Source organism: Ceratotherium simum, unplaced genomic scaffold (assembly GCF_057802395.1).
Source record: "Ceratotherium simum simum isolate JZ-2026a unplaced genomic scaffold, ASM5780239v1 HiC_scaffold_43, whole genome shotgun sequence".
Classification (NCBI taxonomy): domain Eukaryota; kingdom Metazoa; phylum Chordata; class Mammalia; order Perissodactyla; family Rhinocerotidae; genus Ceratotherium; species Ceratotherium simum.
Genome location: NW_028261259.1, coordinates 1624495 through 1642234, shown reverse-complemented (window position 1 = coordinate 1642234; position 17740 = coordinate 1624495). Strand labels below are relative to the sequence as shown.

Here is a 17740-nt window from a genome sequence, read left to right as displayed (position 1 = left end):
GCCTCCCTATTGCTTCTGCTTGTAATCCAGGTTGAGCAGTCCTTTCTTTTAACTCTAGTGCTTCTCGCTTGTGATATTTGTTTGCTTAGTTAATTGCATAACACTTTATAGTCACTTAACTTCTTAAGTTTTTGTTTTTCTTGTCTTCCTTACTGGATTTTAAACAAATGGAGTTTGGGGACTACCTTTTATTATTATATTTTATTAGAATCGAGCAATTTCAGGAACCTATAAGGGAGAAAAGTAGAGTTATTGATTGTTGCAGGTGGGTTCAAAACCACTTAGATAGGGAAGGGCATGTTTGATGTCTACCTTATATGTTATTATTTTCTTTCAGTCAGTGTCTGTTTAAAAAATATCTTTTATCAGTCATCCATGACTGTCACCTACTGTAGCTATAATCATAGCTCTAACTAATTGGAAACAAAGAGTTAAATTCCATCAAGGTGAAGGATAAATAGAAGTTGTATTTCCTAAGTATAAATCAAACTCTTGGCTTATTTTTTTACCTTAATAGTTATCTTTATTTGCCTAAAATTGTGTCTTGAATGCGTTTTGAAATTGTAAGTGAACATAAGGGAATAACCTAATGAGATTTGAATAGCTTCTATGTATCAGAAAAGTGTATTATATGTACTTTTATAGCAGAGTTATTAAGTATTACAGACTCTTGTTTACAGGGTAAGTTACCATCAAATCAAACTGTAGACAACCCTGTAATGTTAACGGAAATCCATTTCATCTTTAAAGAGCTTACAGCAGGGACTCTTTTCCATTGCCTTCATTTCTTCCTGTCATCTAACTGTGTTGTGATTTAATTTTAATTTCTACATTCATTTCCATTTATGTTAGAGAGATCAACCAGCCTTCACTCCTGGTGGAATATTAACCCCTCATGCCTTGGGTTCAAGAAATTCACCAGGTTCTCAAGTAGCCAGTAATCCGAGACAAGCAGCCTATGAAATGAGGATGCAGAATAATTCTGTGAGTAACTTATTTTTATGTAGCATTGCAGAGTGGTGACTTTCAGATGCCTCTCACAGTTGTGTGTAAATTTATCACTTAGCCTGGCATTGTTTTGTTTTATAGTTTTTCTCAATTTCTTTTGCCTTGAGATATCTTTAACTCTGTTAAACCCTTATTAATGTGAAAATATCTGAATGATGTGAAAGAAGAGAACATGCATGTGAATGTGGAGAGCTGAGTGGCTGCAGTGTGTCTCTAATGCAGTCGGGCCCCAGTGCTTCCTGCTGCCCCAAAGGTGCTGGGTGGTGATGGTGCTAGAAGCATGACAGGACCTCCAGATGTCTCACAGCTAGAGCAAGAGAAGAGGGGGGTTTTGCTGCCGTATTTCCCCTTTCCTCCCAGGGGTCAGTTATGGGCATTTTGCAGAATAGTATTCCTCAGTTTGTCAAATACAGGTACTCCTCACTGCCTACACTCTCACTCTCCAACTCAGACGTGGACTATATCTGAATACATATTTTAAGGTAGCTCTCATTATCCAAATTTTTTTTAGAGCTCTTTTTTTGTTGCTGGGAAAGATTTGCCCTGAGCTAACATCTGTTGCCAGTCTTCCTCTTTTTTTCCCCTTCCTCAAAGCCCTAGTACGTAGTTGTATATTCTTGTTGTAAGTCCTTCTAGTTCTATGTGAGCCGCCACCTCAGCATGGCTACTGTCAGACAAGTGGTGTGGTTCTGCGTCCAGGAACTGAACCTGGGCTGCCAAAGCGGAGCGCGCCAAACTTTTTTGTGAGGGAGATCAGCCCTGAGCTAACATCCGTGCTAATCCTCCTCTTTTTGCTGAGGAAGACCGGCTCTGAGCTAACATCTATTGCCAATCCTCCTCCTTTTTTTTTTCCCCCCAAAGCCCCGGTAGATAGTTGTATGTCATAGTTGCACATCCTTCTAGTGGCTATATGTGGGACGCAGCCTCAGCACGGCCGGACAAGCGGTGCGTCAGTGCGCGCCTGGGATCCGAACCTGGGCTGCTAGTAGCAGAGCACACGCACTTAACCGCTAAGCCACGGGGCCAGCCCTGAGCACGCCGACCTTTAACCACTAGGCCATCAGGGCTGGCTCGGTTGCTCCCTATTTATAAACTCAAGAACTGAATGGATTTGCCTCATGGTATTCCTCCTTATTTGAACGTTGTAATCCAGACTGCAGAAGCAAATCATCTCAGCCAGCAAGGCTATGCTCTGTTCAGTAGCTTCCTGTAATGGCAGCAGACCATGAGCTCAGAGCACCCGGCAGGGCAGCAGCAGGGGTAAGGGAACAGACCGTGAACTAATGTACACAGACAAAAGGTAATCAAAGCTATTGCTTATTTCAGGCTAATAGGCATGAGAGAAAGAGAGAGTGTTGTAGAGGGAGGAAAGATATTATATAAGGTACAGTATCCTATGTAAACTTTTGCTATGATATATCCAAGGAAATTACATAAGTTGGGATATTTAAATTTCATTATTCTAATAGTTATCCTATTGATGCTCAAATCCTTTATCACAAGGCAACCCTATATGTGAAATTTTTGCCATATCATGAGACTGGTTGAATTTATATTCCCATAAATTCACACTTAGAAGTTTTAGGACCTTAGATTTGGAATGTGGAAACAGATTTTGCATCTTCTGAGAGAAGCGGCTGGGGTTTCTGTTGTGTTTTTGGTTCTGTTTTTCCTTTCTTGTCTTATTCCTTACACCATTAACAGAGTGGGATATGGAGAGTCAGTGAAAGGTTTTGCAGTGATATGCTTGTGTAGAATGGAAAAAGCTGATGTCCATCATTTAAGATTATAGTGACTACCGTCCTCACAGAATGAACTGAGAGTGACTAGTATTGCTAAGACCACGTTGATGATAAAATGCTTTTTTCTTAATCTCAGGGAGGCAGGTAGGTTTAAACTTTGCCAGCTATGATTGCTTTGAGAAAGATTCCAATATTCAGGCTCCACAGGATTAGACTATATTGATTAATAATGTCTGCCATGGGAAGAGGAATGGGGAGATTGGTGATTAGGTTGCTTATTTGATCCTGTCTTAATTCTCCTTGACACAGTTATTTCTACTGGAATCTTTGCATAGAGGAGTTTTCATCTAGAATGTGTTGAATTTAAGGAAATCATGAAGCCAAATGACCAGTTTATTTAAAGGAAGCCTTTCCAGTTATGGATTTTTGCTGTGTTATTTTTTCTGAGCTGTTTGGGTGTGCTGGGCTCCAGTACTTGACTGGTATCTACTGATGGTCAACATGGTTAATGTTTTATTAGATAGCTTCTGTTTCCTCATAAATATGTTTTTAAATTTTGCATTCTGAAGTGTAGTTTCATTATATTTGCGACCATTCTCAGTTTAGTAAACTTTGATTGCAAAAACAGCTTTTTAAAAAGAAATTTGAATGAATTGGTATGACTCTGGTATGTTTAGGAAAGAATATTTCTGAATACTTTTGTTAGTAGAGATAGAGCAGAAAAGAGCAGCAGATATTTAGCGTTAAAGAGCAAACAACTTCTTTTCTTCTTTTTTTCCCTCGAAGGTATATTATTTTTGTTGTCTAAAGATAATTTATATCTTGTTTGTGAATTTGGGAAAGATTGCTTTGTTTACAACTTCTCTGTACTTAGATGATTGATAGCAATATCACTCTCATAATTTAATCCAAATGGATTAGTGTTGTTTAAAAACTAATAGGGATGACTTACTGAATGGTTAACCACCATGCACCAGGCAGGCAGCTTTGACGTTTTACATATATTGTTTCATTTAATCCTTGCTATAATCTGTAAAGAGATAGAACAGTAACATCCATGTTTGAAGTTGAGGCTGACAGAGGTTAAATAAATTGCCCAAGGCCATACAGCTGGTCAAGGTTGGACTTGGTATTTCAGACTCAGATGTGTCTGACTGAAAATACCCATCTCATTTTCCAAGTACAACAGTGCCTTCCTGGATTTATTTTTATTCTTTGTGGTTTTTTTTTTTGGTTTTTTTTTTGGTGAGGCAGATTGGCCCTAAGCTATCATCTGTTGCCAATCTTCCTCTTTTTGCTTGAGGAAGATTTGCCCTAAGCTGACATCTGTGCCCGTCTTCCTCTATTTTGTATATAGGTGGCTGCCAACAAGTGTTTTAGGTCTGTGCCCGGGAACTGAACCCGGGCCGCTGAAGCAGAGGGCCCCAAACTTAACCACTAGGCCACAGGGCTGGCCCCTGTTTTCTTTTTTCTTTTCTTTTTTTTTTTTTTTGATAGTGTTAGCCATACAGTATCATGAATAAAATTGATATTATACATTTATTAAAGGAAAGTGTTGTGAGCTCTATGTGAAATATAGTTTTGCTTTGTTGTAACTTTTCTTGGCCTTTGGTGTGAACTACCTTCATGCTGAGGTTTTAGTTACAGTATCATTAAAATAGGCTCCTGAGTTCTCGATTTAAAAATAATTTACTTGAAATATCTAATATACTGTGAATAACAGAAGAAAACTTTACCATGAAAACATTTTCTGCCACTTAGGTTTTTGGTCATTTAACATTAAAGTTGCAGAATATTTTAATTTGTGTGTGTGTGTGTGTGTGTGAGAAAGATTGGCTCTGAGCTAATGTCTGTTGTCAATCTTTCTCTTTTTGCTGAGGAAGTTTGGCCCTAAGCTAACATCCATGCCCATCCTCCTCTATTTTGTATGTAGGATGCCACCACAGCATGACTTGCTGAGTGATGTGTAGGTGTGCGCCCGGGATCTGAACCTGTGAACCCCGGGCTGCTGAAGCGGAGTGTGTGAACTTAACCACTATGCCACCAAGCTGCCCCTAATTTTTTAGTTAAATATTAAAATACTTTAGGGTGCTACTATGTTCATTGAGTTAGGTACAAAGGGAAGATAATGGTAAATTTAAAGTGGTATCCAAGTCTTTGAAATAATAATAAAAGCTGCATTTTTCTAAGATGACTAATAGATTTTATTTGTACAATGAATTTTAAAACAACATGTATAAAATAGTTTAACAGATATCTGGCGGAGTCTCATTAAACTGTTGCTTTCTAGAATGGTTGTACTAGGTTGAACCACTTACATCTAACTTTATTCTCACCAGCATTGAGTATTTTATGTATTAATTTATATACATATATATATATTTTTCCCCTTACAGCTTTGTTAGTTAATTGGTGGAAAGTGATCACAAATTCATAACACGAGGGAACCACCAAAGAAAAAAAATGTTCAAGTCCTATAATTAAAAAAAAAAATCTATGCAATTAAGTTTTTCTTATTTCTTCTGAAGCAGTTTTTACCCTAATGTTCAAATTCTTTTGAGTTTAAGCTTAGGAGGCTTGGTACTATATTATTCTTTTTTGGAGAGGTGGAGTAGGCCAAGATCAGTCTTTATACTTTCTAAATATATTTACCATATCTATTTAATAGCTTTAAAAAAATGTATTACTGTGGAGCATGGTGGTAACAGTAGTTGGATGTAACTTCTTATGTGAAATGAATAATTAAATCCTTCCTCTGTAATGTCATAATTGTCTACAGAGTCCTTCAGTATCTCCTAATACGAGTTTCACTTCTGATGGCTCCCCGTCTCTGATAGGAGGAATTAAGCGAAAAGCAGAAGACAGTGACAGTGAACCTGAACCAGAGGATAACATCAGGTGAAGCCATTTTTTGGTAGCACTTTGGTAGCAAATTGCTGAAATAGATGGCGTCTAATGAATGCTATTTAGCTTAGAGCAGCAGTGCCTTCAGATGCTTGCCTGTGATCTTTTTATCCACCAGTAATTAAAGTCGAGGGTTAGGGTAGTCAGTAAATTCCAGTGAGATGTGTAAGCTATAGCTGTTAAACCTAAGTATCTAGATTAGTATGCATGCTGGTTTTCGTCCTCCAAGCCACTTTTCCCTCTGAGACCAGGCACTAGATCGGCTAGACATGAGGTGTTTAGCTCTATGTGATCTGAATGTTACTGTTATGAGATTAAATTTTCAAGCTGCTTAACCCAGAAAGTTCAGTTACATTTGGTTACTTGATATAGTTTGTTTTAATCATCTCAGTTGAAAAGTTTCTTCTTTAAAATGAAATATGCAAAAGGCTTTCGGTTAAGAGAGAAATGTATTTTTAAAAACCACGTACTTGCATATGCACAACTATATTTCATGACAGAGAAGTTTCCCATTAGCTATATACTTAAAATTTATAATAGGAAAATTGGATTCTTTAATTTATACAGAAGTTTGAGATCATTATATAATAAGATTAACAGCTTCTTGTGTGATTAAATCTGGATTTGAACCCTGGGCTCAAGTGCAAAGGGCCAACAACCTCAATAATTGTAACTCATTTAGAATTTTGCAAAATGATTTATTTCAAAGTTAAACAGTAGTGGTTCACAGCTCATGCTTCTTTTATAGGATGTGGATGATGTGTTTGTATTTATGATTAGAAACTTCAGAAGTGTGATGTCTGGTTCTGTATTTTCCCAACATCTTTTGATGTCAGATTCAGAGATCTGTGGTGACTTGTGATTGAGCATCTACCTGATCTGAGTTTTTATCCTCTGCTTCTGCAACTCTTGGAGTATATTTTTTGTTTTACCATGTAGCCATCATGATCAATATCAGCTTAATAGTTAACTTGATTTTTTTAGTACTTTATTGTTTAATTTTGGTGCTGAAGATAATCAAAGTAGAATTGCTTCTATCAAGAAATGCTTGGAGTTCTTAGCATTTATTTCATTAATAGTTTCTGTAAAATAGTGATATTCAACATTATGGATAGAAGATATTTCTCCTAATTGATGTTCTGTAAATCTTTTGCGTGGGGGCAAAGTTAAAATTGGTATGGTGTAGGGGCCGGCACGGTGGCACAGCAGTTAAGTGTGCGCACTCCGCTTCGGCGGCCTGGGGTTCGCAGGTTCAACCGCTTGTCAACCCATGCTGTGGCGGCATCCCCTATAAAGTAAAGGAAGATGGGCATGGATGTTAGCCTAGGACCAATCTTCCACAGCAAAAAGGGGGAGGATTGGCATTGGATGTTAGCTCAGGGCTGATCGTCCTCAAAAAAAATAAATAAATAAAAAAAATTGATATGGTGTATTCTGAAACATGACTGCAATTAATTAGTAAGATCTGGCACATGGTAGAAAAGAGCCCTTAATGGAGAATCATCCTGATGTTCTTGATCGTTCTTGATTTTTTTTTAGTATTCTTTGGCATCTTTAAATCTTTCAGAGATTGAGAAATGAGTACTTAAAAAAATAAAAAAATATACTTTGAGTGAAAATGTGGTTTTTCACATTGTATTTTCAGTGATTAATGAAAATTTAGTGAATTGATGACCTCCTTCTAAGTTTTACCAGAACGTGTGTGTGTGTGTCCGTGTCCTTCACTTATGCCAACAACGCTTTGCTGAATGAGGGAGAAGGCCCAAGGATAGGGAGAGTAGGTATATACATAATTTCTGCCTGGCTTCTAGATTATTCTTTTTTAAAAAAGTAATTTAGTTGACTTTCTTTGTGTAATTTAGATATACTTTAACAAACTGAGGAACTTGAACTATATAAAATATCTTCAGTATTTGCATCTTAAAATGTAGTTTTAGAATTGTTCTACAATCAAAAAAACATGTAAAACAGTATGAAAATCTGAGCAAACAAGTGTTGTGTATCTACTTTAATAAATGGTTATTCTTTTTTTTTTTACTGTAGTTTTGTAATGATCTTTCTAGAATCAGTGTTTGAGTTTTTAACGTTTAACTATCTTTAAGTTGATAATAAATCCTGTGAAAGTGGACTTTTTAGAAATAATTAAATGAAGCTATGTTAATATTACTGTTTAACTCATTTACATTTTACCTGGATATTAAGTATAAATTGATTTGGATGATAAATTGGTAGCTAGTTACTGAAAGTGTGTTAATTCAACATGAACTGGCTTTGCCTGATTTTTAGGCTTTGGGAAGCTGGTTGGAAGCAGCGGTACTACAAGAACAAATTTGATGTTGATGCAGCTGATGACAAATTCCGTCGTAAAGTTGTACCGTCTTACGTTGAAGGGCTCTGCTGGGTTCTTCGATGTTATTACCAGGTACAAAATGAATATTTTCCTCTAAATCTCTAGTTAATCATTTTAAGAAAATAGTTATTTCTATAATAGTGTGTGTTGTTGAGCTATATTCTGAAATTGAACCCAAACTCATATTTTCAAGCTTCCTATAAAGAAATTCATTACTTTAAATAAGATTTGTTTGTAAAGCCTTTGAAGCTCCTTAGGTGTTAATATATAAACGAAGCTAATTTTTGTTATGCTAAAGAATTTCAACATTAAATAGTGTGGTTGAGAGTACTTGGTCTTTAAAATTATTAAAGTTTATTGTTTTGTTTAATTGGAATAAAAAATAACAGAGTAACTAATACACAGTCGCTAAATGACTGAACAAAGGACAAAAGCCTGGAAAATAACTGGTAAGAATTTGAAAGGAATTTGAATGATACCATTTCCTCCATATAGAGTAGTGATGTTACATGAAGTGCATTCTCATTGGAGTAATCTGTATCTGACTTAAAGCTTTTGATAAATGAGATGTCAGATTGGTGAGAGATTAGGCGGACATATAGGGGATTGTAGCACTGATAGTACCTGGTTTCGTGCTTGGGGAGTGAAGCAAATTTGATGTGACTTGGGAATAGGTGAAGTTTGTTGGAAAGTAGAAAGTAATTTAATACACTAAGTATCAATTGTAAAATATTCTCATTTCGTGTTTTACTCCGACCCTCAACATTTTTCTCCCCAAAGCTCCCAGTACCTAGTTGTATATCCTAGTTGTAAATCCTTCTGGTTCTTCTGTGTGGGACACCGCCTCAGCATGGCTTGATGAGCAATGAGTAGGTCCGAGCCCAGGATTCAAACCGGCGAACCGTGGGCCGCTGAAGTGGAACGTGTGAGCTTGACTGCTGTGCCACTGGGCCGGCTCTGACCCTCAGGATTTTAATTCACTAGGCGCAGAGTCAAAACTCATTTCAGGAAGACTTCTCTTTTCTTTGAGTATAACTTACTGTTTTTTCTTTTTGATTGGTTTACTTAAATATTTTTAAAGTAAAGAGAAAGTTGTCACATGAAAATATAATAGGGAATTGTAAAATGAAACTTTTGGCTCTTTTACGCTCAGTCACTCTTCTAGTGATGTCCCTTACCCACCTGTACACTCAGTGAGTGTCAGCTGCAGTTGTTCTTCATTTTATGGGATGATAGCAGCTCTCGAGTTGGAAAGAAATGTCACCAAACACATTTTAAGGATAAAAATCTTCACCAAATTGTGTTTGTTAATATAAAGTTTGGTATTAACTACTGATTATTAAAGATGCTTTGCAGTATTTTTTAAATCAAGGAGCCGTTGATACGAAGTAAAAGTTTAGATTCAATCCAAACATCTTTTAGGACTCATGGAAACAAATTAATATATGGAATGTATACCAAAAGTCATATGTTTTATCAGTAGAATATTATAGGTTGATAGTTTAATTTTTTTGTCTTTACCGTGTCCATCATTAACATAGATTTGTTTTTGTTGTTGTTTTTTGTTTGTTTTTACTGATTTTAGGGCTGTGCTTCCTGGAAGTGGTATTATCCATTTCATTATGCACCATTTGCTTCAGACTTTGAAGGTATTGCAGACATGCCTTCTGATTTTGAGAAGGGTACTAAACCGGTAAGCTTGAGTATTTAGAGCCATAGCATTTGTAGAATTTTGGCTTAGATAAAAATTGTGTCTTATCTTAAACTTTTTTTCTTTCTTGCAGTTTAAACCACTAGAACAACTTATGGGAGTTTTTCCAGCTGCAAGTGGTAACTTCCTACCTCCATCATGGCGGAAGCTCATGAGTGATCCTGTGAGTGTCTTAGTTTTTGAGTGTGTTGATAACTGGATTTTTGTCATACATTTTGCTAGCACTAGTCACAATTGCTTTTGCATCTTATAGTTACAATAGTGAAGTCCAGAAACAAAGTAAAAGTATTTGGATTCTTCTGTATATTTTTTACTACTTTTTTTCCCTGCTTTCCTTGGCCATCAGTACCCTACCCAGTAAATAAAATTGATATGTGTTTGGGAGAAATTCTTATAACAGTCATTTTGTTCTCAGCATACCTGTAAGTCATTATTTTTATTGGTTCCAGCCATGTGTGGTGGGTACCAGAGCATGAAGGCTGGTTTACCTGCAGTCACCGCTGCGTGTGTTTTGTGTCCTAGCTAGAAAGAGTGACACCCAGCTGAGAAGGAGGAATTATTAGAGTTAATAAACTCTTCACTGTCTTGGACCCACAGTCGTCAGTTCTAAAATTCTTTGATAATAAGGCCTTTTTATTTTCATCTTTTAAAATAAAATTGTTAATTTTGTTTTTACTAGGCCCGGGATTAGTGACCTGATATCTTAATAACATTTTTTAAAAGGAATGAAACTTCATTTTCTTATCAGGTCTGATAACTTGAATGAAAGTTGTATCAAATTCTTTATAACAGAAATATGTGACTTTTGTTTTGAATCTTTGCTTTTCTCCCTGATACAGGATTCTAGTATAATTGACTTCTACCCTGAAGATTTTGCTATTGATTTAAATGGGAAGAAATATGCCTGGCAAGGTAAAATTTAGACATTATTCCTTTTTTTTTTTTTTTCCTAAGGTGAAATTTTATTTATTTATTTATTTTTATTGATGTTTTAATTCTTTCTAACATTGTGAAATTTTGGGTTGTACATTTTTGTTTGTCCATCACCATATATATGACTCCCTTCACCCCTTGTGCCCACCCCCCACCCCCACTCCTACTGCCCCTGGTAACCACAGTCCAGTTTTCTCTGTCCATGTGTTGATTTATATTCCACATATGAGTGAGATCATACAGTATTTGTCTTTCTCTTTCTGGCTTATTTCACTTAACATAATATGCTCCAGGCCCATCCATGTTGTTGCAAATGGGACTATTTTGTCTTTTTTTATGGCTGAGTAGTATTCCATTGTATATATATACCACATTTTCTTAATCTAATCGTCAGTCGAGGGACACTTAGGTTGCTTCCACTTCTTGGCTATGGTGAATAATGCTGCAATGAACATAGGGGTGCATAAGCCTCTTTGGATTGTTGATTTCAGGTTCGTTGGATAGATTCCCAGTAGTGGGATGGCTGGATCATAGGGCATCTCTATTTTTAATTCTTTGAGGAATCTCCATACCGTTTTCCAAGGAGGCTGCACCAATTTGCATTCCCACCAGCTGTGTATGAGGGTTCCTGTTTCTCCACATCCTCTCCAGTGTTTGTTGTTTTTTATCTTGGTGATTATAGCCATTCTAACAGGCGTGAGGTGATATCTTAGTGTTGTTTTGATTTGCATTTCCCTGATGATTAGTGACGTTGAGCATCTTTTCATGTGCCTATTGGCCATCTGTATATCTTCCTTGGAGAAGTGTCTGTTCATTTCCTTTGCCCATTTTTTGATCCGGTTGCTTGTTTTTTTGTTGTTCAATTGTGTGAGTTCTTTATATATTATGGAGATCAACCCCTTGTCAGATGTATGTTTTGCAAATATTCTCTCGCAGCTGGTTGGTTGTCTGTTCATCTTGATTCTGGTTTCATTTGTCTTATAAAAGCTCTTTAATCTGATAAAGTCCCACTTGTTTATTTTTTCTTTAGTTTCCCTAGTCTGGGTAGGCATGTCATCCGAAAAGATTCCTTTAAAACCAACGTCAAATAGTGTGTTGCCTGTATTTTCTTCTATGAGTTTTATAGTTTCAGGTCTCACCTTCAGGTCTTTGATCCATTTTGAGTTAATTTTTGTGAATGGCAATAGCATGTGGTCCACTTTCATTCTTTTGCATGTGGTTGTCCAGTTTTCCCAACACCATTTATTGAAGAGACTTTCCTTTCTCCATTGCATGTTCTTAGCACCTTTGTCGAAAATTAGCTGTCCGTATACGTGTGGTTTTATTTCTGGGCTTTCAATTCTGTTCCATTGATCTGTGTGTCTGTTTTTGTACCAGTACCATGCTGTTTTGATTACTATTGCTTTGTAGTATGTTTTGAAGTCAGGGATTGTGATGCCTCCTGCTTTGTTCTTTTTCTTTAGGATTTCTTTAGCTATTCTGGGTCTTTTGTTGCCCCATATAAATTTTAGTATTCTTTTTTCTATTTCTGTGAAGAATGTCATTGGGATTCTGATTGGGATTGCATTGAATCTGTAGATTGCTTTAGGTAATATAGACATTTTAACTATGTTTATTCTTCCAATCCACATGCATGGGATATCTTTCCATTTCTTTATGTCATCATGGATTTCTTTCAATAATGTCTTGTAGTTCTCATTGTATAGGTCCTTCACCTCCTTGGTAATATTTTTTTTTTTTTTTTTAAAGATTTTTTTATTTATTTTATTTTTCCCCCCAAAGCCCCAGTGGATAGTTGTGTGTCGTAGCTGCACATCCTTCTAGTTGCTGTATGTGGGACTCGGCCTCAGGATGAACGGAGAAGTGGTGCCTCGATGCGCACCCGGGATCTGAACCCGGGCCACCAGCATCGCAACGCGCGCACTTAACCACCAAGCCACAGGGCCGGCCCTCCTTGGTAATATTTATTCCTAGGTATTTTATTCTTTTTGATGCAATTGTAAATGGTATTATCTTTTTGAGCTCTCTTTCTGTTAGTTCATTATTAGCATATAGAAATGCAACTGATTTTTGTAGATTGATTTTGTACCCTGCAACTTTGCTGTAGTTGTTGATTGTTTCTAATAGTTTTCCAACAGATTCTTTAGGGTTTTCTATATATACAATCATGTCATCTGCAAATAGTGAGAGTTTCACTTCTTCGTTGCCTATTTGGATTCCTTTTATTCCTTTTTCTTGCCTAATTGCTCTGGCCAAAACCTCCAGTACTATGTTGAACAGGAGTGGTGAGAGTGGGCAGCCCTGCCTCGTTCCTGTTCTCAGAGGGAAGGCTTTCAGTCTTTCCCCGTTGAGTATGATGTTGGCTGTGGGTTTGTCATATATGGCCTTTATTTTTTTTTTTTTTTTTTAATTTTTTATTCATTTATTTATTTTCCCCCCAAAGCCCCAGTAGATAGTTGTATGTCACAGTTGCACATCCTTCTAGTTGCTGTATGTGGGACGCGGCCTCAGCATGGCCCGAGAAGCAGTGCGTCGGTGCGCGCCCGGGATCCGAACCCGGGCCGCCAGCAGCGGAGCGCGCGCACTTAACCGCTAAGCCACGGGGCCGGCCCATATATGGCCTTTATTATGTTGAGGTACTTTCCTTCTATTCCCATTTTATTGAGAGTTTTTATCATAAATGGATGTTGTATCTTGTCAAATGCCTTCTCTGCGTCTATTGAGATGATCATGTGGTTTTTATTCTTTGTTTTGTTGATATGATGTATCACGTTGATTGATTTGCGGATGTTGAACCATCCCTGCGTCCCTGGTATAAATCCCACTTGATCAAGGTGTATGATCTTTTTAATGTATTGTTGTATTTGGTTTGCCAATATTTTGTTGAGGATTTTTGCATCAATGTTCATCAGCGATATTGGCCTGTAATTTTCTTTGTTTGTATTGTCTTTGTCTGGTTTTGGTATCAGGGTGATGTTGGCCTCGTAGAATGATTTAGGAAGCGTTCCATCTTCCTCTTTTTTTTGGAATAGTTTGAGAAGGATGGGTATTAAATCTTCTTTGAATGTTTGGTAAAATTCACTGGAGAAGCCATCTGGTCCTGGACTTTTATTTTTTGGGAGGTTTTTGATTACTGTTTCAATCTCTTTACTTGTTATTGGTCTATTCAGATTCTCCATTTCTTCTTGGTTCAATTTTGGGAGGTTGTATAAGGCTAAGAATTTATCCATTTCTTCTAGATTGTCCAATTTGTTGGCATATAATTTCTCATAGTATTCTCTTATAATCCTCTGTATTACCATGGTATCCATTGTAATTTCTCCTCTTTCATTTCTAATTTTATTTACTTGAGCCTTTCCTCTTTTTTTCTTAGTAAGCCTGGCTAAGGGTTTGTCGATTTTGTTTATCTTCTCAAAGAACCAACTCTTTGTTTCATTAATCCTTTCTACTGTTTTTTTGGTCTCAATTTCATTCATTTCTGCTCTGATTTTTATTATTTCTCTCCTTCTGCTGGCTTTGGGCTTTGTTTGTTCTTCTTTTTCTAGTTCTGTTAGGTGTAATTTAAGGTTGCCTATTTGGGCTTTTTCTTGTTTGTTAAGGTGGGCTTGTATCGCTATGAGTTTCCCTCTCAGGACTGCTTTTGCTGCATCCCATATGGTTTGGTATGGCATGTTATCATTTTCGTTTGTTTCCAGATAGTTTTTGATTTCTCCTTTAATTTCATCAATGATCCATTGGTTGTTCAGTAGCATGTTGTTTAATCTCCACATTTTTGTCACTTTCCCAGTTTTTTTTTCATGGTTCATTTCCAGTTTCATAGCCTTATGGTCTGAAAAGATGCTTGTTATGATTTCAATCTTCTTAAATTTATTGAGGCTTGCTTTGTTTCCCAACATACGGTCTATCCTAGAGAATGTTCCATGCACGCTTGAGAAGAATGTGTAGTCAGCTGTTTTTGGATGGAGTGCTCTGTATATGTCTACTAGGTCCATCTCATCCAGTTTGTCATTTAAGTCTACTATTTCTTTATTGACTTTTTGTCTGGATGATCTATCCATTGCTGTAAGTGGGGTGTTAAGATCCCCTACTATTATTGTGTTGTTGTTGATGTCTCCTTTTAGGTTTGTTAATAGTTGCTTTATGTACATTGGTGCTCCTATGTTGGGTGCATATATATTTATAAGTGATATGTCTTCTTGATGGAGTGTCCCTTTTATCATTATATATTTCCCTTCTTTGTCTTTCTTAACCTGTTTTATCTTGAAGTCTACTTTGTCTGATATGAGTATGGCAACACCTGCTTTCTTTTGTTTGCCATTAGCTTGGAGTATTGTCTTCCTCCTTTCACTCTGAGCCTGTGCTTGTCTTTAGTGCTAAGATGTGTTTCCTGAAGGCAGCATATTGTTGGGTCTTGCTTTTTAATCCATCCTGCCACTCTGTATCTTTTGATTGGAGAGTTCAATCCATTTACATTTAGGGTAATTATTGATATATGAGGGCTTAATGTTGCTGTTTTGTCACTTATTTTCTGGTTCTTTTGCATTTCCTTTGTTTCTTGTCCCATTTGTTTTGGACTGCCAATTCAGTTTGGTTGTTCTGTCTTATGACTCTTCTCATGAAGGTTTTTGAGGTAGTCTAAACATAGTTGTTAAGAACAAGTAAACTAAATAGATCTAAGTAGGATAAAAAGTTTTATGTGAACTTTTAAAATAGCTTCCCCAAATCTTTTTGGTAACCTGAAATTTTACAGTTTTGCTAAGTTACGTTAAATGATGAGTTAAGTTAAATTCATTGAATATTCAGATCATTTCTAAATAAGATAAAATACTGAAATATTAATTACTGAACATAGGTTTATCCACATTTTGCTTTACAAAGGAATTAAAGACATTTGGGCCTATTAGTAGACATGTGTTGTGCCACACTGAGAAATTTACTACAAGAAAGCACGTTTCCAAAAATTATCAAAAGTATTTATAAATTTATCAAGCCACAGAATGCTATTATAAAAGACAGTTCATAATTGTTTACTTCTTTATTTTCACTAAAAAACTAAGGTTTTTTAGGGTTAAAAAATTCTAAAATATGTGATTTAAACTACTAGAAGTAATAAGGGAAACATGTCTGTAAGCTAGGAAAGTAGGGTATCTGTTTTTGATAGGAGAAGTTATGAATGGAGATGCATTTTCTGAGGGAAAAGAAAGTAATTTTGTCCTAAAGTGAGGCTGGTTATTTCAGGATGGGGAGGAGGAGAATAAAGACTAATTAAATAGAAAATTGGGAAGAGAGAAAGGGAGAGAGAGAATCTTGCATTGTGTAAAGTTGGCTAAAATCAAATGAATTTATTATAAGAGACATAAAATTAAGTTTTAAAATCAGCAATGTACTTATGTAAAACTAGAACATAATTTTCTTTCATCTGATAAAAGGACAAGGTTTTCTTAGACTATTAGCCTGCTCCTGATTAGAGATTTCGAAAGGTTTTTCTTTACCTCTTAAGTAATCTGCTTAGAAAACAAAGAATTTGTGACCTGTCAAAATAATTTCCTGTGCTGTCTTTATCAGGTCTTTGATTACTGCTGAATCTTCTTTATTAAAAGAGTTAAGGTTTTTGACAATTGGGTAACATTCTATACTTGCATGTGAAGTCTTTAGTTGTCACTATGGTTAAATAGATAACTAGGTATTGTTACACAGTGTCCTATGATCCTGTTTGACCAAGTATTCAAAAACCGTTCTTATTTTTTTGACAAACTTCCCAAAAATCAATTCTAAAATGAAGTCTTTTTGACCTCAAATTAACTTTGGGATTTTCCAGAGGGTTCCTGGAACATCTCAAAAGATTTGTTTTCTCTCCTTGTAAAAAGGGAGATGTTAAACCAATTAGGCTTATTTGATATGTTAAATCATAGGGGAAGCATTGTCAAATAAGAATTAGTACTAAGCCTCCTTTATGGTGTATTCGTATAGGTATAGGTGTGTTATAAGTGTTCCAGAAATTATATGAAATTCCTAATGTCTAGTACATCCTGGTATAATGTTGTCAGTCATAATTCCAGTTATTATCTTAAAATGTTGCATGTTACAGAAATAACCAAATTTCCTTGTCAATTCCATTATAATGAACTCCCATCAGATCTTTAACAAAGAGCATCTTTAAGACTTCTCACAGACATTTATTGTTTTACTCTGATGTTTTGCAAAAGTGTTCCCACAAAAGTACTTCATCTTCAAGGAGATTCATGGAAAGGGCTTTTGACAAGTTCAAGTTTTTAATAACTTTAAAATCATAAAGCTGAACTGGATAAGAATTTCCAGAAATAATGGAAAACTGGATTCTCACAGAACAAAAATTAATCACACGGGACTGACTAAACTGAGGAGGATGATTAAAATTTTAATAACTTTTTCTTTGAAATATTACCAGTTCCTTGATATTTTATTTTTCCAGATTTAAGGAAACATTTTCTCCTAAGGTGTCTATGAATACCAGCAATTTGGTAAAGTACACCCATTTAAATAAAGATGAATCATTTACTTTTTCTCCCTACTTGATCCCTCCACAATTCAGAAACTCATGAGTATTCTTTTTAGGGCAATATAGTTATTTGCATAAGTTCAGTAAGAATCTGTTATCCTTGTAACAGAACACAATTGAACACATTGGTTATATTACTAAGGCTTTGACTAGAATGCCATATTTCGGGGAGATGTACATAGATTTGGATGTGCCCAGAAAGCTTTAAGAAACTAAAGCTGGCTTTATGGAGCCCATAAAACCCCTTGGAGAAATCAGCCTGATATCTTGCTTACAAAGTTCCAGCAAAGCAGTCTTAAAAAGAGCTTATATGGTCAATCACTATTCTTCCTGCACTTATGAAAATAATCAAGATAAGTTTAATACAAAGCAATTAGTTTTACTGTGATTATCTTTGATAAAAAGGGAATAAACATAGAGAGAAAAACTATGCTTGCATATTTGTCTATATAAGATTCTAATCCTATTATCTCTTTGAGGTTTTGCTATATATCTGTAAACTGGATTGGATCCTGAATTCTTCCAGTTTCCTAAAATATCTGACTATGAATCTC

General features: G+C 36.0%; 1 protein-coding gene across 1 annotated transcript in view; it reads left to right on the top strand.

Annotated features, from left to right (window-relative positions):
- LOC147911352 (5'-3' exoribonuclease 2-like) overlaps positions 1–17740 on the top strand; it is a 47990-nt gene that overhangs the window by 8682 nt on the left and 21568 nt on the right. The window contains exons 7-12 of the mRNA XM_087428046.1: positions 853–984; positions 5530–5648; positions 7941–8076; positions 9590–9697; positions 9789–9878; positions 10555–10627. Coding sequence (XP_087284172.1) covers positions 853–984; positions 5530–5648; positions 7941–8076; positions 9590–9697; positions 9789–9878; positions 10555–10627 — 658 coding nt within the window. The remainder of the gene's footprint in view (positions 1–852; positions 985–5529; positions 5649–7940; positions 8077–9589; positions 9698–9788; positions 9879–10554; positions 10628–17740) is intronic.